Below are 23,712 nucleotides of genomic sequence, written 5' to 3'. Positions count from 1 at the left end.
AGGACTGCTGCATACTGGATGTTTTTCCCTTTTCACACCATTCTTTGTAAACCCTAGAAATGGTTGTGCGTGAAAATCCCAGTAACTGAGCAGATTGTGAAATACTCAGACCGGCCCGTCTGGCACCAACAACCATGCCACGCTCAAAATTGCTTAAATCACCTTTCTTTCCCATTCAGACATTCAGTTTGGAGTTCAGGAGATTGTCTTGACCAGGACCACACCCCTAAATGCATTGAAGCAACTGCCATGTGATTGGTTGGTTAGATAATTGCATTAATGAGAAATTGAACAGGTGTTCCTAATAATCCTTTAGGTGAGTGTATATACAAGTAGTATAGTATATAAGTATATATATATATATATATATATATATATATATATATATATATATATAAGTAGGTAGGTAGTATATTTATAAAAAATAAGGAAATTAAAATCTAATTGTGATTTAAAATTATATATATATTTTTTAAATCACAATTAGATTCTAATTTCCTTATTTTTTCCCCTCTCTAAAATAACATTACACCATTGAAATAAGTCACCAAGCAATGTTACATGTTTATTCACACATTTATAAATACATTAAAACAAGGCAATTACTGGTAACGTCACAGAAGCATGGCCTATAGCAGAATGTTTCGTTTCCATGTATGGTAATAATATTTTGTGTTTTAGCGGTTGTTGTATGTAAAGTTTATTTTTTACAGAAATAATTGCAGAGGCATACATATACTGTGTATATAGGAGAGCTGTACAGCTTATTCAACACATCGGAGTTTCAGTTCAACAAAGTGAATTTTGCAGTCTGACATTTTGTAAGGACCTTTCACAAATGCACATGCGGTAAGTGTTTCTTTTGCTTGATTCGATCACAATAGAGTACTAGGTCTGTTTTTGGTAAAAAATATTTATCAACTGCCTATTCAACAAATGAGTTCTGCAATTTCAGGACCTTTCGATGACACCTGCAAAATCCTTTGTCCATGTTTGTGTAATTCAGTTGCACTCTGTAATGAACTGCAGCAGCTAGCAGCAGCTTAATGTGGATCTTGTAGAACTGAAGTGAAGGTCAAAAGCCTCACATTCTAACGGCATTGTATTTACATTGCAATTCTTCCTTTCTTGCTATTCACATAGATATTCTTGAAACCATTGCACTGATTCAAAAAGTCCATTGTAAATTAGATCAGTATTAGCAACATTACTAGTGTTCACCCACTTTATATTCACCCTATACTCTCTACTGAGTTAAAATTTCTTGATTTATTTTACGTAGGGTGATGTGAACTTGTACTGATACTGGTCTTGAAAAACTGTCCAGGTCTAAGAGGAATTCAACTAGTCCAAGCAAAGAAGTCTGGCTCAGTCTGGGTTGATCCAATAGGAGCTGGCACCTGCTCATCTGGGCGGTAGGTAGGTTTGTGCAGATTTGCTCTGTGAGTTTGACTTGAAGAGGAGAAATCTGTATAGAATTCCTAAACTATACAAATGTATTACCTGGAATGTTTTGTAACAAACATCAACAATGTCAACATGAGTAGTAGTTTTTCCAAAAACAAGTTCAACTAATGCTGAGGGACGGGTATCAATGCTTGCATTCGGTTCCCCTAGAACAGAGACTCCGAATTCCACCATGTCCAAGAAGAGAACTGTGCTTCAGTCACAGTTCAAACACAACTGTGAAATTGATTCCTTGGTGTTTTTGTTTTTGTCTTCTGCATTTCACTTCACTTTAGTTTCTCTTCACATATGGGTACTTTGTGAATCTTGCTGTGGAAAATTTGAGTCTTTGCCTACTTCTTGAGCCACAATGCGTTCGTTTTCAGAGAAGTGTATGTTCGAATATGGCTCTGGCTGCACTGGATGAACCAAGTCTTCTTGAATCTTTAACAGCTCAGCTTCGTTTTCATTCCTTAGCTCCTCTTCAAGTGGCTGAGGATGATTCTGAAAGTGTTAAAATTGACAGAAATCAATGGATCTGCAGTCGTATTGTACACCCCACCTATCTTATCAACTAGAATCCCTACAGTTTTCGTTAGGGCTTAATTTGGGTTTCAGTTTAATGTGACTTACACAACTACTTAACAACTACTTATTCGTCAGGACTGTGTGTTCTGTAGAATTCTTAGCCAAGCAGCTCCAAAAGTCATAGCCAAATATCTGATTTAGGATTTAAAAAAAATGAAAAATCTAGTGGTTCCTTACCTGTTTGCAGAGTTGTTTTAGGTACCCTGCAAAAAAAAAAAATGAAATTAACACACAGATATGAATTTTGAGAGTTGAGTTATACAGATTCTTGGTATAGGGTGTGAAAGGGCCATTGTGAAAAGGGGCTGAATTTTCTTTGTATTATAAACAACAAAAGAACATTGTGAATATTGATTGTAAAAGTATACGTGACCAATTAAACTAAAGGGTCAAGAACAGGATACACCAAGTACTGACTAATGTCTTTGTGTAGATCTGGATATCCAGTTATTTTATGTTATTTGTATCTCTTAACCACAGAATACATTTTGTTGCATAATATGTTATATCAAATAAGAATTAGCAAATTAACTGAAAAATGTGTAGGCTTAAGCTTAGGTAACGTAAGTGTTTTTAAAAAGGTAGTTCCATACATTGCTCTTACACAAAACATCATGGTTTTCAAATTAACATTGAATTTAAATTACCCTTTTTCACAACATGTGCCAAAATTGCACTAGCGGCAATGAGAACTCCAAAACCCAGAACTCCAGCAATAATGCCAACATGCTGTCTGTTAGTCTCACCTAAACAGAAACAAAAGGCACATTATAATGATGGAAATAAAGGAAATAAATCCTTATGAAAAAACCTTTTACATCCCTATTGTTTTCGATGTATTTTAAAATATGGGTAAAATCAATAATGATGTTTTTCAAAATTTCTGTGGAAACTATTTATGCAAGATAATTCTACATGGATTTCTTATTTTATATAGATAATTTTTTTTTTTTATTGTGGAAACTTTTTACCTCTTACCCCCTACGGACCAAAAGACATCAGACGTTTACTGTGATCTTGTCACCAGAGAAATACAAGTGAACTGAATGGATACCAAATATAGTTATTAGTAAGAGGAAATCCAGTCACTTATGAAATGCCTCAAAATGAGCAAGAAATGGTCCACTGCTGTTCTTGCTTTCATCATAGCCTACATTGACAAAGAAGAAATATATGGAAGTGATCCCAGCGCCCACTCCCCTGCAACTTTCTGACTTCCTGTTCACACATCTAACCAGCAGACCTCACTTCCTCCCCAGAGAAGTCCACTCGTGACAGCCTTCAAAACCAGACTGTAGTGTCATGTGGGAATTACAAAAATAGCGTCAGGGGCCATGCTGCCTTTTTTGAACTTACGTTAATGACCTTACTCTGCTTACGCTACCAGACTCTTTCAGTTGGCACATTTTCCTTTATTGTACTTTGGTGAGGAACAGTCTGAAAGGCCATTTATCAACTGTACTTCACACTGGAGTCCTTTATGGAACATAGCGAGGATTTACCACACTGGTTCTTTCAGTGACAAATACCTGGAACATGCTTACTATGAGTCATTTGCATATGTTGTAGAACAATTATGTCCTGGAGAGCCAAATGGTAGAAGGCAACCCTGGGCAACCATAGTTTCTAAAGACTGAGAATACATGAAGTCTCAGAAAGGTGTTCAATTTGTCTGTTCCAAACATCTAAAAAATGCTACATTCTCCAATATCTGCTTTATTGATTTGCATGGCTGCTTAATTGATCAAAAGTACATGTTTTTTCCATTTGAATCTGATGATTTTAGGATGACTTATACTTATACTTATACAGGACCAGATTTGGGGTCAAATGCATTTGCAATATTCTTCAATTACTGTTCACCCCCCCCATTTCATCCAGGTAGGACCTTAACTTTTCTACCAAGCATCTTCCCTTACACTCAATTCAGATTAACTGTCCGCTTCAAAGGTGGAGCACATCAGGAACAAGCAAGATGGACTGTATTGAATTGGTAGATCTGTGATTATAGAGGCTCACCTTGACAAATAGGGTGAACACAATCTTTGTATCTTTGTGTATAAATGTATTGCAAGTGCATTTGACCAGGACTAGGGATGGACCCACCAGTTGTAGAATAATCAAATTATTCGCTCTACTTTTGCCCCTTTAACACTAGAACCGCCATAGCAGAATTGTGATTGCAATTCAAAAGTAAATATCTGCCTATGTGAATTTCTCCTGCATATCCGTTCTTATATGTTACTAAATATTTGAATTAAATCTACGGATTTTCAGCTGTAAACTCCTAAAAATGAATAAGTTATAATTACTTTCTTCTCCAACAACTTGACATTGGTAGTCTATACTGAATATAATATAGCAGACAATTTGGGTTTACTTACCACAAACAGCATCTGATTTGTCGTCTCCTTCTTTAGCCACATTTCTCCCCTCACACCTTTGAAAAAACACATTTAAAAAAAAAATGTTTTACCATGCACAGCACAATCCTGTTTATGAGAGAATACATGCAGAATGCAAAGCGAAACATTTTCCAACCATGCCTTATGGGTAAAATTAAATGTAACATTGTTTGCTTAAAACAGATGTGCATAAAGTAACTAAAATATTATCAATAAATCAGCATTATTTACCATTGTGGGTGAAATTTTGACAATATTTTCCTCAGGCCATTTCTGACCTGAAGCACTTACTTAGTCCATGGCTGGCATTTCTCAGCTGAAGTGACATTGGAAAACGTTCCTGAGGGGCAGGCCTCACACACAGTATTTGTTTTAGGATTTCCTGTAAACACGTGAAAGCAGCTTGAATTATAGCTGTGGAGTCTAAGACACACTGCCTTATTCTGGGTGCTAGACTGGAATATATAGCAGGTCTTGTTTGGAAGCAAGGGCATTTACACTGTACTGGCAAGTTTTCAGAAATCATCATTTCACTAATGTGTTTCAACATTGATTTTAGCCATGTTGCTTTACAAAAAAATAAAAGGTGAATAGCAGTGGGGATAAATGCAGATCTTTATGACTTAATATAATCTTTTTAATGTCAGAGGATCCACCATTATCAAACATTAATTTCCCTACTAACAAACAACATTTTAGGTTCAGCCCTATAATTAAGGCAGTGCTGGGTTTTAGCTGTGTGACTGTTCCCTATGGACTACATGCAATTGGCCACGGTTAGGTGCATTTTCAATGGGACCTGTGTGAACCTAGATCCTTCCAAAACATATACAAAATAAATAAATAAATAAAGATTTACCTTTTGACTTAATTTGGGTTCCCTCTGGGCACTGTTTGTGGGCTATGCAAGTACTACATTCCTCAGCAGAGCAATGGTAACCATCCATACATACGCACTCACGAATTTGTAACTTGGAGGCGGGCTCTGGTTCCTTGAAGAATGAATCTGTGCATAAAAGCAAGGATGTCAGCAGACAGTTAGGACTGCATGTCCCAATAAGCTGTATTTGATTCTATTGTTATTGTATATTATTCCAGGGTATAGTACTGTTACTGTTTAGTATTCTGTTGTATAGTATAGTACTGTTACTGCACAATATTCTATGGTTTACTTGACTCAAAAGCTTACTTGGGTCACAGTAGGGCTGCATTAAACACTTTTGGTCCCTGTTGTATTCCGACTGGTATTCATCATCTGCACAAGGTTCACACACAGGTTTTGTGCAATGGGATTCAACCATCTTTTCACCTAGAATTCAGAAGATGACAGTACAAATTATAAATCACATATGAGGAACCAGCCAATCACAGAGCAGCATTTCCACACACACAAAAAAAACCTATACCTGTTATCTTATTTATAAATGTCATCCCATTCATAGAATTCTCAGTATTTAAAAAATCGTCAGTGTTTTGGGACTCTGTATGCTAGTGGTGCAAGTTTCACAGGATGTACGTTCGTTTTTTAATAGTTTTAAAACATTTAACCAGCATGAAAACACAACACAGATCAGTTACTATAGGTCAGTTACAGCGGATCCTGGACCAAAACATTTTTATATGGCGAGAAAGGGCGTTGATTGTTAAATTTAATTAAATGTTTTTTTGTTTTTTTTTCAGTGTAAAGATGTGCATGTGTTTAATCCTGGCATGTGTGATTTGTAATAAATTAATATTTTGTATGAAGAGACAGGCTTAACACAGCCTATTAACTTATAAAACATGAGTTCCACAAATCTGTGCTGATCTCCCCTTGTATGTGGAAATGATTTGCACATACATTTATTTGAAGAACAGAATTGTTGAAAATGTGATGATAAAAGCATATTCAAGTGTATCTTATTGTGTATGAGATCAAGATGGGATTACTACACATTTTTGGCATGTTGAGCACTATTTTAATGTTAAAGTGAGTGCAGGTTTAATGTTTATTGAGTGTCAGAGAGTGTGTATAGAAATCTAAACCTTCTGGCCAAAACATTTGAAACCCCTCCTTAAACAATGTTGGGCCATTACAAGCCCTAATGACATCTTGAAGAGACAGAGTGACAGATTCTATAAGGATGCAAGTTCAGACAGACAGTGGGACCCTTCAGCACAGCACATTCCAAGACCTCCCACAGATCCTCATTAGGCTTCAGTAGACTGTTTGCCAGGCTTTTATTCTGGTGTTGTTACAGAACAATCAAAATGTATCGGACTGCATAAGCTTTTTCCACTGGCCCACCATCAAATCTCAGTGCTGTAGGCACTACACAAGGTGGGCCTTTCTGATATTGCCAGGGACAAATTTCCAGGAATGGAAACTGAAATGGAGTCCCTTGTGCCTGGCTCAGGTACAAATGTCTTTCTCCAGTACCTTTGTGGCCAGATGTTAAACAGACTATCTCCTGTTGCACCACCAACGCCAACCTAAACCTTTTTTTAGAAATCTTAGAAGAGTAGTTTTTCTCTGTCCTGCAACCTACTGAACGCACACGTTATTCGCTGTATTCAGCTATTTCTGGGAAAACTCTAGATTCTGTGATGTACCTGTATAAACACAGCAAGACCCATATCTTGACATTCTCTATTTTATTGTTAACTACTGCTGCAGTCATGGAACCAGTTAGCAACTTAAATGTAAGCTGTGTGCAAGTGTAACCAGTGTGCGCTGTTGCTTAACCCTGCCCAAATAAAACAATACCTGGCTTGCACTTTGAGCAGCATTCTACACCTTCCATATAATGTGTGGCCAGATCACAGGTGTCGCCTGAAGCAAAGGTCACCTAAAATGAAAGGAAAATACATGATTTTCTTATTATGAATATACCCCTCAAAATATGAGTAAGATGTGGTCTTCCTGCTCAAATTGGCAACCTTAATTTGGAACACCCAATTGCATATTGTGCAGAATGCAGAAACTGACTGAAGCTACACACATTCAGATAAATTACAGCTAACAGAGTTTGATAGATAAGGTATGGTTTTTGTTCAGACAGAGCAACAGCTTCTCCTTATTTTATTACTGTTTAAATGTTACTCATTGAAAGCAAGGCTCCAGAATGCAATTAATCAAACTGTAAATTAGCTTAACAAAATGTCATTTAATTTACATTTTGAAGAATCTCTACCTGGTAATGTAACTTGAAAACAGAACAGAAAACCAAAAGCACTGTAAATGCATGTTTTAAAAAATGTCTAAATGCTATAGTGGAAAAGGGAACAAGGAACCACATTCATAAGGTTTATAAATGCCTTGTAGATCTTTTTTTTTTTACAATGGTAAGTCAAGAAATGTGAAACCACTGTAAAACAAACAAATTAAAATAAATACCTACTTCCTTTTCGTTAAAAGCACTTGAAAGACTGAAGCACAAAAGCCTGGGTCTTTTATTACATTTCCCTTGGCAAACCTCTATTGGGGGATTCCCTCCTTCTAATGCAATAAACTCCATACCACGCCTGTTTTTGTCATAACTAACAATTCCGTGTTATTGTAAGAAATACATATGACATGATCATGCTGTTTGCAGCATTAAGGTTAACCTATTTTAAGAATTAAAGTAAGAATTAAGGACACCGTGATTTTTAAACTAGGTGTAATTATAAATGAAAGGGCCAGTTTACTTGTACGCCACTCCGTTTATTTCCGTTGTTACAGTTATTTACTAACCAACAAATGAAAGTATAATTTCGGATGTCTATGTCAGTTAAACATATGTTAAACATAGTGCATTGTTAAAAATATATATGTGTATAACACGCGTGGGTATGTGGTTAGATCGAGGCGCTTTCATCTGCATACGGGGGAGAACTGGGTTAAATACAGATACACACCTGTGTTTGTAAGTTTGTTTTCAAGGTATGAAGGCCTCTCGTATGTATAATTCATATGGTTATGTTTTCGCTTGTTTCCAATTTTTGACGTTTCTGATTGTGATTCATTTCATATTCATTTCCTAATACTAACACAGAATGCCAAATGTCTTATGCATTCAGTATTAAAACGTTTCAAAGGTGCAAGAGAAACTGCAATCTCTAATAAACAGACTGTGAGACATAGTTATGGCTTTAGCTTCCTTTACGGGAATTGCCTAGATCTGTTCAACTATTGTATAATAATTAATATTACTTATAATGATACAAGATCAAGAAAATCCACAACATGTCGCAACAAAACCCACTACGTTGCCAACGTAATATTGTTAGCTGGAAATTTCTACTGATTAAATATTATGAATAATGCAAATACAATAATGTAAAATGAAATATAGTGTTGCTGCTGCGGTTGGGTGTGCACAGAATATCAGCTACGCATCTTTGTATTTGTGTGAAGCGGAAAAGCAAAGTGAAAGTGCGCAGCCCCTGTGTAGCTGTGCAGCATTGGCGCGATCACAAGAGTTAGACTGAAGCAATGTTACAATAATAGCAACAACAATGACAGCAACATACAGTAATTCTAAATATTATTTAAAATAATCAATAGGTATATCTATAGTTGTAAATATGTTGTGTATAGATCGATACATACACCACCATTGTATTTCAGAGACGTCGTGTTTAAATAGTAGTATCTATAAATAACATGAAATTAAATATGCTTACCAAGACCATGTATAATCCAAGTGCTATGCAGGCTTTCATCTTTCAGCCGTAGTTTTAGATGTGACTGAATAATGCTGTAATATCGCTGCCGTTTGAAGGTGGAAACTGCAAGACACCCGAATAGCTGTTGAGCGGTGTGCAGCGCTGAACAAGGCTAGACTGCAGCTGAGCTTGCCCCTGCTTCATAGACATCCTTTCTGTAGCCAATCAGCTGTCAGAAAAAGGGGATTTCCTCTCGTCTGGCATTAACAATTAAAAAAAAAACAAAGAAGTATTAGCATAACGATTTTAGAGCAATGGTATATTTGAATATACCTTATTTAATAATACTACTACTACTAATACTACTACTACTAATAATAATAATAATAAAAAAAACATAATAAAGCTGCTATACTGCAAAAAGCTTCAGCAGTGCTATATTTGTATAAGAGTGCAGTGGTGTGGCTCTTATTCTCTACATTTGCATAAGAAAATGCTCTCCCCTGAAGTCCCTGCTGCAGAGTTTTGGTCAAAGTTACAGTTCATGTGCAGACCCCCCAGTGAGACTGTCATGGGGCCACAAATAGACACAGACAGGCGGTCAGATTTTCACCTGGCTCTCTGATGGTTCTGTTGAAATGCCTTTGTTGGATGATAACCATTCCAGTATGCAAGACGTGGTGACCTTCAACTCAAGAGACATTTATTAGAAAGTAAATGTACAAAGTACCAATAGCCATGCTTCCAATTATAAATATTTGGCTGTGATTCATGGGATTCCTAGTCAATTTATCTTTCAGTCCATGCTCTGGATGTCAGTGAAATCTATTTATGCCCATGTTCTTTTTAAGGAATACAATTTTTAATTAATACAAATGTGTAGGTTTTCATTGTGACCAGAAGGATGTTTTACCCATTTTCAATCTGTTTTTGTTAGTCATATTCATGTCTTCCCTGGAAAATATCAATGTTTAAGACAGAATGCTGAGCTCAAAGGAAAGCATGGGGTTTTTAAGTATACATTGGGAATTTCTTAAAATCACTGTGATGCTATGTATGAGTGCCAGTGCATACTGGTGTATTGTTGTAGCAGTTTCACTTCAAATTGATTGTATAGTGAGAGACACATTTTTGTGTAGAATCTTACCAGTATAAAACATACCCAGACATATATCAGACATCAAACAATAATAACAAAATGGTCCTGATCTTTTAACCAAATCATTTGAAATGATTAAATAGAAGCATTATACACTGATCAACCTTGTCTACAGGTAATTTCTCTGGTTGTATTATGGGATTGTGAGCACTTTAATCTCAGTTTTGTTGGGTTTGACCTCTAGAGTCTGTTGCTCTTTCTGCACTTGTAGAAACCAAGATACTGTTCATGTTAAGTTGTGTGTATATTAAACTGTAAGCTAGACCAATAGTGCACCCATTCACTCTTGTTGCAGCAAACTGTGCTTAATCAGTTTATAGAAATATAAATATAAATTTATTTTTAAAATTGTGTGTAACATGATCATTTGTGTCTCTTTCTACGTCAAATATAGAACTGGTCTTTCTATCAGAGCTTAAAGTGACTTCCCATAGCAGAATGGGTGTCATCTAGTGTGAAATGTCCATATTCCCTATCATGACAAATATGAATGCATGATGAAAACCAATGAACAATATTAATTGTTAGTCAAGAATAGGTGAACTTGCAGTGTTAATTTCATTTTATCAGTTTTTCTTCTTCCTCATGCTGTATACTGATAACATACAATCACAAATGTTTACCATCTCAGGAATTGTCTTCTATATATCACCTCTAATACAATCTTTTGAATGCAGAATATTTTTGTATATTCTCAAACACCTGTGGGATTCTCTTAATGTCTTTAGTGAGCAAAGATTTCAGAGGACAGAGAAATTTGAAACCTAATATATTCCTGTAAATTGACTCTCTGATGGGATTTTATCAAAATCTCCAGAATTCACACCTTTAAGAGTCATCAGTGATGGGAGTCAGTGGCAGCATGATAATTACCTTTATGAAGATATCTGTTGGAAAGGCCAGGGGCTAAACCACTTTTTTCTGTTCTGAATAGTAATCCACATTGTTCCCGTTTTATGTGTGGTATTTCTCTTTATGACGATTGTTACCAGGATTGTTTATCTCTGTTCTCAATGTGACCTTCTGTGGTCTAAGAAAAAATCAGTCAGGGAATCTGCAAATCAATCAATCCATCAAGCATAATGTTTTATATCACAATAACATTATCTCCAGGCACTGTCAGGAGGTCCCTGGTTGTAGGCCAGGAATCTACAAACATGTTTTTTGGCAATCACAGTTCTGTAAGTTTTACAGTTAACTTTTAAGAGCAGATGAAGGGGGAACATGAAGTGATACCTGTTAAACAATCAATTGGTTACAGTGGAGTTTATAAGGTTGGAATGCAAATCAGATGACAGTGTGGCTCTCCAGGACAAGGGTCACAAGATCCCTGTTATTGACTCAGCCAATGTAAGTAACAGGGAGCTCTTAGATTGACTTGGATATTCACTCTAGGGTTGGATGTGATAAGTGCTGAGAGGTTCAAGGATACCTTCCCTGTCAATTCAGTAACTTAGCAACCTGTTGAATTTGGCTTGACAATTCAAAAAGCAAAGGACACTTGTTAAATTTTCCTTTTATTTTAAGCAAGGTTGTTCAAGTTCTTAACAAACACAAGGCTCAACACAAAGTGATTAATTTTATGCCCATCTCTCTGCTAATTAGGCTTTCTTAATTGGCTGGCAAGGATTGAATCTATAATTACATCTGTCAAAAGTACATTACTAACATGGTGCTTTTCCGGAAAGCTCTCAGCTGTGACACGATTTAAGTTACCATTTCAGAATCAGTCTATTGTGCAAGACAGCCAGGTGCAAAGCTGATTTTCAACCCCCCTTCAACCATTTTTTTTTAAATTAATACTTATATGTGGAAGTGATTGACAGATGTAGAAAGCCTGCCATTCACACCTCATTTGCACTGCAGCTCCACATTTGGTGTCTGATACTATTAAGTTTCTTGCTCATATCCTGCTTAAGTCACCGAACACTTCAAATAAGAGTGAAACGCATTGAATCAAATGTGAATGGCTCTGAAAAGCAAACTGACCAAAAACCACTGATTGTCATGTGATCCTGATAATCAGTACTCTTCCTATGCATGGCAGGCAACAGCACCTGTATGAAAATCTGATTAAATCTTGAATTTCTCAATGAAAGGTAACATCCTGATAATTTGCCTTTTCACAAACTTTCTATGTTCACAATTAACACGTGTAGTACTTTTTCTGTGAAGCTGGCAGTGAGCAGAAAGTGCAGTTGTGCAACGAAGTTAGGACAACGTGTGAGTGACCAAATGACTTGCTGTTGTGGAAATTAAGAACAAATTACTTTTATTCACTTCTGCATCTTCCATTCAACAAACTGCTGTTCTGAGCCTGTTTGATGACACAAATGTTAGACTGTACCCTGCAGACTACACAGTTCATCTCCCTGCTGAGCAATCTATAAACTATAGATCACCATCACAGCACCACTCACTTATCATGTATATTGCTATATCTTGTTTGTTTGTATAGCACTGTGTGGAGATCCATCTTCAAAACCACTTATCCATGTGGGTCACAGGGGACGCCAGAGCCGATCCCAGCAAGCATAGGGCACAAGGCAGGAACACACCCAGGATGGGATGCTAGTCCACTGCTGGGCATACACAGGGCAATGTAGCGTGGCCAATTAACCTAACCTCCATGTCTTTGGACGGTGGGAGGAAACCAAAGTACCCAGAGGAAACCCACACAGACACAGTGAGAACATGCAAATGCCACACAGACACCCTGAGCCAAGACTCAAACCCAGGACCCCTGGAGCTGTAAGGCAGCAACGCTAATCACTGCACCACCATGCCACCCCTCTGTGGAGATGTGAAATTAAAAGTCAACAATTAAAATAAAAAAGCACAACCATACACACAAAATAGCCATTCAGTATTTTATTTGTGTAAACAAACATTTTACACCTAGATCTTCATGAGATAATAATACCAATCTAAATATGCTCTATTTGTTGTGAGAGCTTTTGAAGTGTGCATATTCTTTATTTAATATGTGCATTCATGTGAATTTAGAGCAAAAAGCTGTAGATTCCTTTCTGTGTGGTTTGTATTACAGCTCTCAGGCAATGCAGATTAGTGCTTTGCAGGGTCTGGACTGAGGCCAGGGCTCTGGATTGCTGGAGTTTCCACAGCTAGTCATGTGATTTATAGGAAATGTGCTCCTAGATCCCAGGCAATGGTATATTTGTGAGCCATCTGCGCAGTTCATGTGTGCTCTCCTTTCATTGGAAGAGGAAGAAGCTTATCTGAGATGTATATATATATAAAGAGAAAATCCAAGAGCTGAAACATTCTGAGACAGGAAGCATATTAACTACCTGATTTGAGACTTTTTACTGCTTTCATATGATATGACTTGATATGACTATTGATACTAAATAAGAGAAAAACAAAGCAGAAATTGTTTGACACAAACAGTCTGAGCCACTGTGCTGATGTATGATGGCTAATTTTATATGAGATTCATGTTTAAAAAATTACAGAGTTACAGCAGAGTTATTGGATTTTCTGAAAAGGCTTGAAAGTTCACTTGAAATAGGCAGATTATCAATTGTCATAATGTTCTATGCTCAATATCTTAACAGTGTGAATCAAAGCCAATATCACATAATTGAGAATATCAGTTTGTGGTGTACTAATACTTCATTTGTATCTTGAACCCCATACATTTAGGGGTTACATTCAATTAGCTAGCAGTGATGTGATTAATTAAACAGTGTAACTGACTAGAAAAGTACCTGAAGACATCAGAGGTAAATTGCAGGTTTATGGGTTTATGTGTATGTGTATATATTATATATACAGACGGGTGACAAATTAAAGGAAAAAAACTAAATAAAGTCTCTCAGCAAGGTGTTGGGCACCACGAGCCACCAGAACAGCTTCAATGCTCTTGGCACAGATTCTATGAGTCTCTGGACTCTACTGGAGGGATGAACACCATTCTTCCAAAAGACCACTCCCATCAGGTTACAAATGTGTCACTATAGGATAAAGGTGATCACTCGTAATAATTTGCAGTGACCCTTTCCTCTGATGGGACAAATGGACCCAAACCATGCCAGGAAAATGCCCCAGCCAGCATAATAGAGCCTCCGGACCCCCTCACTGTAGGGGTCAAGCAGTCAGGCCTGTACCATTCTCCTGGTGTTGCCACTCACCCACTTGTCGAGAATATGGTGAAGGATGATTATCTGACCATATAACTTTTAACCAAATCTCTGTAGACCAGTGCCTATGGTTTTTACACCACTGAACTCTCAAATGTGCATTTGTCTTTGTAATGAGGGGTTTATGCACTGCAACCCTACTATAATACCCCTCTCTGTGTAGTTCTCGATGGACTGTTCTTGCTGACACAGTCTGATCACATCCTGCATTGACATTCTCAGTCACCTGGGAAAGAGTCGCTCTTCTGTTTTTCCTTACATATCGCAGTAATGCACGAGCATCATGGTCATCGAATGTGCAGATCTAAATGCAGATGTAACTTTAGTCACTGTTCCTATTGAAACACAAGCCAGTTGAGCAATCTTTATCATTGAAGCTCCTGCCATTTGTGACTTAGATCCTTTCCTCTTGCCATCTTGATCCAAAGGTCAAGTGGGCCTGCTCAGCATTTGTATAAATGCCACAGAGCATGGTAGGATGTTAATTGTTTAATTGTATCATGCAGTACACCTGTTTGGAGGCATCTGCATTTGTTATGTTCCTCCACTCAGGTTTTTCCTTTAATTTGTCACCCGTCTGTATATGATACAGATACTACAAACAACACAAAGGAGCACAGAAACATGTATTGGATGCTTGGAATAACAAGAAGAATTAGAAAAATTAATGAATGTATCCAAGAACAAACCAAAATTTGTGACATTATTGAAAGAGTGAAAATGTTAAAATGGCAATGGGCCGAACAATGGGCAAGGGGAAGAGATCAAAGATGGGCTGATGGTGATGGTGATGATGATGATATATATACATATATATATATGTATATATATATATATATGTATATATATATATATATGTATATATATATATATATATATATATATATGTGTATGTGTGTGTGTGTGTTTGTATGCGGTTATCCCCTTTGGGAGACTTTTCTATGTCTTGAACACCTACTCAGACTTACTGTAGCATACAGTGGTAGCTGGCATTACTGGAAAGGCAAGCAGCATACTTGGTTCCTCTCTGTGCCTGCACACACACACACAGATATGTTAAAGAGGAACCACAGGGACTCAGTTATTAATACTGTAAGCAAAGCTGTTACTCATCTGTTGGAAAACAACAGGACGACCACCTTTTACCACCTTTCGGTCTTCAAAACACACAGCTGTGTAAATTACACCTGGAGACCCCTCTAATCTTCTTATACCTTAATTTTATTCCCTTTATGTTAACTATGCGGAGTTGTTAGCTATCCCTATCAATCCCCATTTATCAGTAATCATTACATTTACAGTGTCCGGACTACATAAAATGAGCACATGGGAGACATTACTTGCATTATGACATTATGATTATTTGTTTGTTCGCTTATTTATTTATTTAATATTAGACACCCTTACTCAGATGACTTACAGTGGTCACAAAAAATCATTCTTCAAAGCAGTACAAAATACAATGATGCTCTGGCATAATGAATTGGGCAGAGTGTTATTCTCTAGTGTATTTAGTTTATATAAATAATGTGTTTTAAACTATACTTCCTAAGCAGTGATATGTATTTGAAGTTTGTTGAACACTCTTTAACCACAGCAAGTAATGTAAAGATTGCAGATGAACGATTTGATATGAGTTATGAAGTACATTCCCCCCTCAAGAGAACTGACACCTCTTTCTCAGGTGAATGCTATTCTGCTTTTTCGCTGTGCACTCTGATGAGAAGACTTTTGACATTTCATGGCTGCCAAAACAAAACAAACGTGTGTTTCCTAAACTCCAGTGTGAATTATCCTCTCCAAACCAACTAGGTTTGACAGGGCCTTAAATCATCCAGAAACACTGCCTGGTTTGATTTGGATGTTTTTGATTTTTTCCAGTTAATGATATTCATTGACCCAAGTGCACATACTTGTCAGCCTCTTCTAGCTTGAATACGTTTTCGTCAGTCTCCTTAGTAATATGATTTTTTATTTTTTAACAATCCCAGAGTTTCACTTTCCTTTGAAACTATTGCTATTGGGTTCCATGTAAATACAATGATTTCATTCACACATTTTTATGATTTTAATGAGCTACTTTAATATTTTGATTAGATCCACCAATTAATCAGGCCAATTCTTTCACATTTCCATTTCCACTACTATTTGAAGGTAAACTATATATATAAAATCATATTTTTTGCCTTTCATTATCTATTCTGGTGAAATATGAAGTGGGCAGGTATATATGAAGAGATGTGATCATTTTTGGGTGTATGATGGAATTATTTTGGTTATGGGTGCTTATGGAGGTACAGGAATTTAATGGCTATTCTACTACCATTGTCAAACATATTGGAAATTAGTTTAATATATTTAATTCATAATACTGTTTGTACTCAGACTTTCTTCCTCTCTCATTCTCTCCTTCACTCGTTCTACCCACCTCACTCTGTTCCTCTCACTCCCTCACTGTCTGTAAACCGTTTCCAGCCATATGGCAAACTCATTAAGGAAGTTTCTTAATGGAAATCTCACTGACCTCGGTCTGGCCAAATCCTATTCCCAGTATACTTCCCACATTTCTTGTGTAATTTCTAAAGTACACCATGAGTCATTTTACAAACTGCAGGATTATTAACACAATGTGAAAAAAAACAAACAACACTGAGATCTATTTAATTAATGTCTGTCCAGCTCAGTACCATTTAATCCATTTCACTGTTTCATAGCTATCGCGTACTCTCATCTGCGGCCCGTTTCTTTAAGTTGTTTATCTTCTCTCTCATTCACACATTAAATGTGAAATATTTGCACCTCATTTTTAATACAGGAAGCAAACATTATATCAGAGATGTTCCTTTAATGGCACACAGGGCAGTTTCCCCCTTTAGAATTGCACTTTGTCTTTGTTATTTTGTTTTGTTTTCTTGCTTTCTTCAGGCAGCATTGTAAGTTGACCCAAAATGCATTTTCTCCAGTGTCCCTCGTAAAATGGTACTTTGTACAATCTTGTTATTTTTCTTTAGTTTCTCTTTCACATCTCCTTTTCCTTCAAGTCTGTGAACTGTTTTTACCGGTTTCCATGTAAGTGACGTTATTGGCAAATTGTAGGTGATTTTGATGAGCGCCATTAATAATAAGGCTCTGGAGTTTCTCATCCATTGTTTGGGAAACTGAGATGTAGCATTGATTTTTATATTCTGTTCTTGTAAATTATACTGTTTTCAGTGCATTCAGAGTCAATACAAATAATTAATCCTATACCTTCTTTTTTTGGTTCTGCTTGTGTCTCATCCACACTGTTGAATCCATCTTTAGCTTTTAAAGGTCAGATAAGATGCTTTATATCACCTTGATCTTTGAACAATAAGTGTCCAGATTATACCATTTGTTAATGCCAAATCATCAATATTTATATTATTAGAATGCAGTACCCTAAATCAGATGTTCCCAAACCTGTCCTGATGGACACCCTACCATGCTGGTTTTTGTTCCAACTGAGCTCTCAATTACTTAATTTAACCCTTAATTCAACTAATATTTTCCTATATCAGAGCCTTTTCATTATTTTAAACAGTAGGGGTTTTAAGTTAATAATACAGTTGTATAAATAACTTATTAAAGAACCTTACACAATTTAAAATGTCAAATCTAAGCAGATTTTTACTTCAATTAAGTGTTCAATTAAGTAAATAAGAGCTCGGTTGGAACAAAAACCAGCAGGGTAGGAGATCCCCAAGGACAGGTTTGGGAACCACTGCCCTAAACCACCTGATGTCGTGATGTCTTTGACTGCGTCCCAAACTGCTCTCTTGCTCTATACCACTTAGTGTGCATTTGAGAGAGTGGGGTACACAGGAAGGAGTGAAAAGCATTCAATGGGACACCCTTCAACACTCACTCACAACTCAGCTTTAAAGCGTTTCTTTTCCCTGTGTACAATTATAGTCCTGAAACAGTTTTTCAATGTTCTTTTCTAACCTTGTATTGAAATCAAGCAAGTCCCTTCATTAATTTCCTAAGGAAGGTAATGAGTGAGCAAGGGAGCAGTTTGGGACACAAACTTGATGAAGACGTTATTCAAAATCATGTGTCCCTCAGGCTATAAAGTCCATCCTGAAACCAGTAATAGATGACATTGTAGTCCAGATGTGAAAATGGTTCAGGACAGACTGAATATTTTCTTGTTTGCTTCAAATGAGGAATACAGCTTTCAATGGAAATCCAGGTTTTCAGATGCAATCGTGTTTATTGATTTGTAGCCGCCACTTTGAATGTTTCGAATATAAATAGTTTTCTGTTGTTGCTGGTCAATTAAATATTTTATGTATCTTTTTATTTTCTTAATTTCTTTATCTATCAGTATATCTACGTATTGACCAATCTCTCCAACACAATAACACTTGTTCCTACTAATACACAAAATTCATAATCCAGTTAAATAATATGCATTATCATATACTAATACAATGTTGTCAGTGATATGTGTGCAAAACTAGGAGACAATTGAAGCCAGCTTTAAAGCCAAATATCCAGACCGCCGGACAAAATGGTAAATTGTAATTAAAAATAATAATTGTATTGATTGTGCAAGGGCAGCAATACTACATCAGGGGTATCTATGGCAACCCAGTCTCCATGTTGGGTATACAGAAATAATGATTAAACCAAAACAGACATTTAGCGTATGGATCAAATTAACTCTTACTGGTCCATGAAAACCAAGTATAGTAGATTATGAATCAAGCATATTTTCATACTAAATTGGCTAAGATGAATGGGTTATCATTCCTACTCCTACTTCTTATTTGATCCAGAAAATTATGACACAGAGTTGCTGAAACTGAAACCGATACAGAATACGTACCAGAATACGAAAGGATGTGCGTATATCAGTAAACAGAAATGAAACCTAAACTATGTATCCTCAGATCTCATTATCATCAAAAGTGAACAGATCACATGCAAGTCACATGCTGAATATATATTATTATTATTATTATTTTTATTTTTTAATTATGTGCATGTGCATACAGTGCCATCATCCAGGAGATGACTTGCTACTTTACACTTTAATGAAAACTCAAGCAATGCACATGCATTTAGGTCTCAAGGGAAACAGTATGGCATACACCTTCCAAAATGTAAAAAGGGAGGGTATTCTGTTAAGACAGGTTCAGAAGGGACAACATTTCAGAAGTTTATTTTTAACAATGCATTTTTCATTTTTTTTAATTCTCACATTTATTTGGTCACTAGTCAACGCTGTATGCATGAGAACAATAAGATGTTATATCAAAATAAATTGTGAGAATTATCTCTGTTTGACAAAATCCTTGCAGGCAAACAATATGTTTCAAATGTTTGTTTTGTGAGCTTGTAATACCTATATACATTGATTAGCTATTACAATCTAGGATGTAGGACTTGTATTTTTTCCTATATGCACTTTGTGTAATTTTAAACTTGTTATTGTATTATGTTTTGATCTGTACTGTATTATTGCACTTTTGTATTGTATTTGTTTAAGTCGGCCTGGAAAAGGGCATCTGCTAAGAAATATATAATAATAATAATAATAATAATAATAATAATAATAATAATAATAATAATAATAATAATAATAAAATACCAGCAGCTATAGCAATTGTGATTATTTGCTTTTTAAACAATTCTCCCAAAATGAGAAAACAATGGGTTTGTGTTTTGTGAGCTCCACATTTAATCTGTGAGCCTACAAATGTCAAGTTTACACACATTGTCAACAGCAATTTTCTATTTGTAGCCTATATTAGAGTCATGTAAATTTCTTCAGCTTTTTCTGTTTTTGTCTGTTTATTGTAAAGCAATGTTTACTTGCCTCAGATGATTGCTCAAATCATTATATATGTGCATTGTTGGTGTGTATTTTGGTTTTCTTATCGCACCAGTTTCCACTGCTGCCACCTACTGTGGTTGTACTGTGCAAGGTCAAGTGTCATGCAAGATGTTTTTCTCAAATTCATGGGAAACAAATAGACAACATCAGGAATTATTGTACTGTTGAACAATGTAACAAAAAAGTGAATATTTATGTTTTTATTGAATTTGATTGTTTTGACATCCGTTAAATGACTGGGAGGTCAGTGTGACCAAAATAATGTATCTGTGTATGAATGTGCATTGGCGTTTTTTTAAGTAGGATGAACTCGTACCATTCAAAAGCAATTTAATTCAGGGACTGCAAAATCTGAGGTCTTTACACATTCTTCTCCTTTCATACCTTTCAATAAATCATTATTGCCTTGTGTGCTCACCATGTGTTCAGGACTTAATGTTTCATCTTGTAAAATAATTCAAACATGTACACACTGGCGAATCAAATCATAAGGTCACCTTGGAAAAACTTTTGTCAAAAGAAAAAGTTGACACCTTGGCATTTATTGTATTTTGTTGTCTTCAGATCACAACACAGTCGCAACAGGTACACCAATGAATCAGTTTCCTTGATTATTTTCCATTTTTATTTTTCCTTCCCCCCTAAAGCTCTGCTCATCACATCATCTTCTCAAGATTGTATATGCAATTTATTTGCTATTTACCTGGTCAAATACCTGTGTGTTTATCTCCTTCTATTGAGTTCTAAATGTATATATTTTTAATATATTTTTAACAGAAGCGCATACTGCATGAATTCCGTGCATTCATTTGAAGTGTTGAATTACTACAGATCAATTCACTGCAAAATTTATCCTAGGGAGTGAGCCGCAAGTTTAATAAAAAATGGTGAAAACTCCACAGAGTGTGACACAATAATCGGGTTACAGTGCACAATCCACTCATCACACCTGGCAATATACTGGAACAATGGAGTAGTGTGATATGGTCAGATCATAATCAGAATCATCCTTCACTACATTCTTGACAAATAGACAAGTGCACGTGTGGTGCCTGCCTAAAGAACACTATAGCCCTGAGTGCTTGGTTCCAACAGTGAAGAGTTCTGGTGGTTCTATAATGTCGTGGGGCGCATTTTCCTGCCATGGTTTAGGTGCACTCATTCCCTTAGAAGGCAAGGTCAATGCTTCTTGGTATTTAATGGTACAGAGTGACCATCTTCACCCCATGTTGCAGCATTTCTGTCCTGCTGGGAGGGGTGTCTTCCTGGATGACGATGCCCCCATCCACAGAGGTCGCCCAGTGGTTTGATGAGCATGGACCCAACCAAGCATTTATGGGATATTCTGGAATGACACCCAAGACAGTGTTTTCCACCTACATCAATCAGGCGTGAGTTGATTGACTTGCTTATGGAAGAATGGTGCCGCATCCCTCCAGCAGAGTTCCAGACGCTGGTAGACTATGCCACAGCACAAACAGGCTGTACTGGCTGCACTTGGTGCCCCAAAGCCCTATTAAGGGGCTTTACATTCGTGTTTCCATTCCATTTTGTCCACTGCCTGTATACAGATGTGCACTTGGTAATTGTATGCATAGAGATGTGATGTCTTTATGTAAAGTTACTTACACAGCAGATTATGTGGAATAACATTGATTTTGGATGCTCTTGGAGTAAAAAAAATGTCATGGGTTTGTTCCCTTATCTGTGTCAAAAGTATTAAATGTCTGTATAATCACATGTTCCTTATTATTATATTTCTTAGCAGATGCCCTTATCCAGGGCAATTGTTACAATATTTTTACATAAAATTACTCATTTATACAGGTAGGTATTTACTGGAGCAATCTAGTTAAAGGGTACAACAGCACTGGCCTCCACCTTGGATTCAACCCATAACTCTCCGCTTCAGAGTCCTAACCGCTACTCCACACTACTGCCCACTAGCATTATCACCGGCTGTCACTATCTCTCTCTCCCCCGACTCAGACTCATTCACCCTTTCTTATGTTCGCACTTCCTCCTTTGGCATGTCTCTATTTCAGTCCCCATCTCTCCATCTCAATCTCATCCTCTTTCTCTCATGGCCCCACCCCTCTCTTTCTTCCTCTTGCTCCTTCCTTACCACTCTCACTGACTCTGTCCCTACCCACCCTCTAACCATAATAAAGTACATTACATGTCATTTCAAGCAGAGCAGAGTTATCTCCCACAAAATGTAGTAAAACAGTGGGGTATGAGATTCTTTCAGTTGGTATTTCCCGAGTCTCTTGATTGTTTTATTCTCGAAAAATAGAGATTCACCATTTTCATAAGCTTTTTCAGGAAACATTTTAGAATAAGTACTTATAGTTTTACAGACACAAACTCTATACTGCACAGTTTTTGTCTTACATTCTAAATTTTATCAGGTAAATGTCATATAAGCTTAGATGCTCAATAGTGACAAGGCAATAGTTCACAGAACCCAAGCAAGAGGAACCGCCTGAACTCGACTGTGAGGAGGAGTTGATCTCCACAGAGCTTGGCTGGGAGGAAGAAGACTGGCCAGGAGCACCTGTCCCAGTGGTTCTGTCAGCTCTGGATTGTACAGGAAGGAAGAGGAGCAATGGGACTTCATGGAGTTGGAGTGGGAGGAGGACACACTCGTCCCAGACAGTGGGCTGAAATACAACATGGAAGAGGCCCTGTTAGGGCCAGAGAACAGCCACACAAGGGCGTTCCTCCATATCCCCAAACTCCGCTCCTCGTGGTCCGGTCTGCACTTCCACTGAGGCTCTCTCTGCCTTGCTCCCCGGCTGTTCCCCTGGGTCCCTCTACCTTTGGTCGTGGGCAAGGTGTCCTGGTTGAAGCTCCAGTGGCTGCCATTTGTCCTTCCTCTGACTCCCCCTGCTGCACTCTGATGTCACATCCACGACATCGCTGCAGTCATCCTCCATCCTCTCCACCCTCTGCCGCGGCACCCTGGCTGCCTGCATGCAGTCCCAGGCTCCTGCAGCCTCCCCGTTCACCCTCCATCACTGGGCCATGGTTACTTAGCTGTTGCGTCTTCCTGCTGGTCCTTGGTAGGGAGGGGAGGCATGGCCTGGCTCCTGTCTGAGGGGGGGTGGTGTTATGCTGTGCTAGTGGCATGGTAAGGATCCACCCTGAACTGCCCTGTACCTCTCCCTAACCCAGAGCAGGAAAGTGTATGGAGGAAGCACCCCTTCCACCCTATTATTTCTGTAATGTTATTTAAATAGCTGCACAATTTTGAAGATAATGAAGACTGTACTTTTGTGGATATACCCCCACACTGCCATGATACATATGTACATTAAGACCTTAATAAAAAGTTATTTTCTTTAAAAAATATATATATTTTAAATTATCTAGTGACATATGCATACAAATGAACAAAGAGAGAAAAAAAATATTCAATACATTTGAAAGTGTAAAGCTGAGATTTTTTAAGACAAA

At 37.2% G+C, this 23,712-nt stretch overlaps 1 protein-coding gene across 2 annotated transcripts; it reads right to left on the bottom strand.

Moving 5' to 3' along the window:
- Nucleotides 1-544: 544 nt before the first annotated feature.
- Nucleotides 545-9,250, bottom strand: cd40 (CD40 molecule, TNF receptor superfamily member 5). Of its 2 annotated transcripts, XM_066702767.1 has the most exons (9): nucleotides 9,087-9,250; nucleotides 7,186-7,267; nucleotides 5,629-5,748; nucleotides 5,299-5,445; nucleotides 4,731-4,821; nucleotides 4,419-4,474; nucleotides 2,682-2,780; nucleotides 2,212-2,237; nucleotides 545-1,950 (listed from the first exon to the last, which is right to left on the bottom strand). In XM_066702767.1, the coding sequence occupies exons 1-9, from the start codon at nucleotides 9,123-9,125 to the stop codon at nucleotides 1,750-1,752; spliced, it is 861 nt and encodes a 286-aa protein (XP_066558864.1). In that variant the 5' UTR covers nucleotides 9,126-9,250; the 3' UTR covers nucleotides 545-1,749. The 2 variants fall into 2 exon arrangements, with proteins under 2 accessions (XP_066558864.1, XP_066558866.1); XM_066702769.1 differs by lacking the exon at nucleotides 7,186-7,267.
- Between the last annotated feature and the right edge of the window lie 14,462 nt (nucleotides 9,251-23,712).

Source organism: Amia ocellicauda, chromosome 4 (genome assembly GCF_036373705.1).
Source record: "Amia ocellicauda isolate fAmiCal2 chromosome 4, fAmiCal2.hap1, whole genome shotgun sequence".
NCBI lineage: Eukaryota > Metazoa > Chordata > Actinopteri > Amiiformes > Amiidae > Amia > Amia ocellicauda.
Note: the sequence above shows the minus strand (reverse complement) of the source record. Positions and strands in the feature narration are given on the sequence as shown.

Bases quoted from the DNA above. Each gene is read 5' to 3' on its own strand.
- cd40 (XM_066702767.1), bottom strand. From the start codon at position 9,125: ATGAAAGCCTGCATAGCACTTGGATTATACATGGTCTTG. The intron at 5,749-7,185 runs GTATTGTTTTAT...TCTGAATTCTAG, and splicing joins CTGCTCAAAGTGCAAGCCAG to GTGAAAAGATGGTTGAATCC. The intron at 2,238-2,681 runs GTAATTTAAATT...TTTTTTTTGCAG, and splicing joins GGCACATGTTGTGAAAAAGG to GGTACCTAAAACAACTCTGC.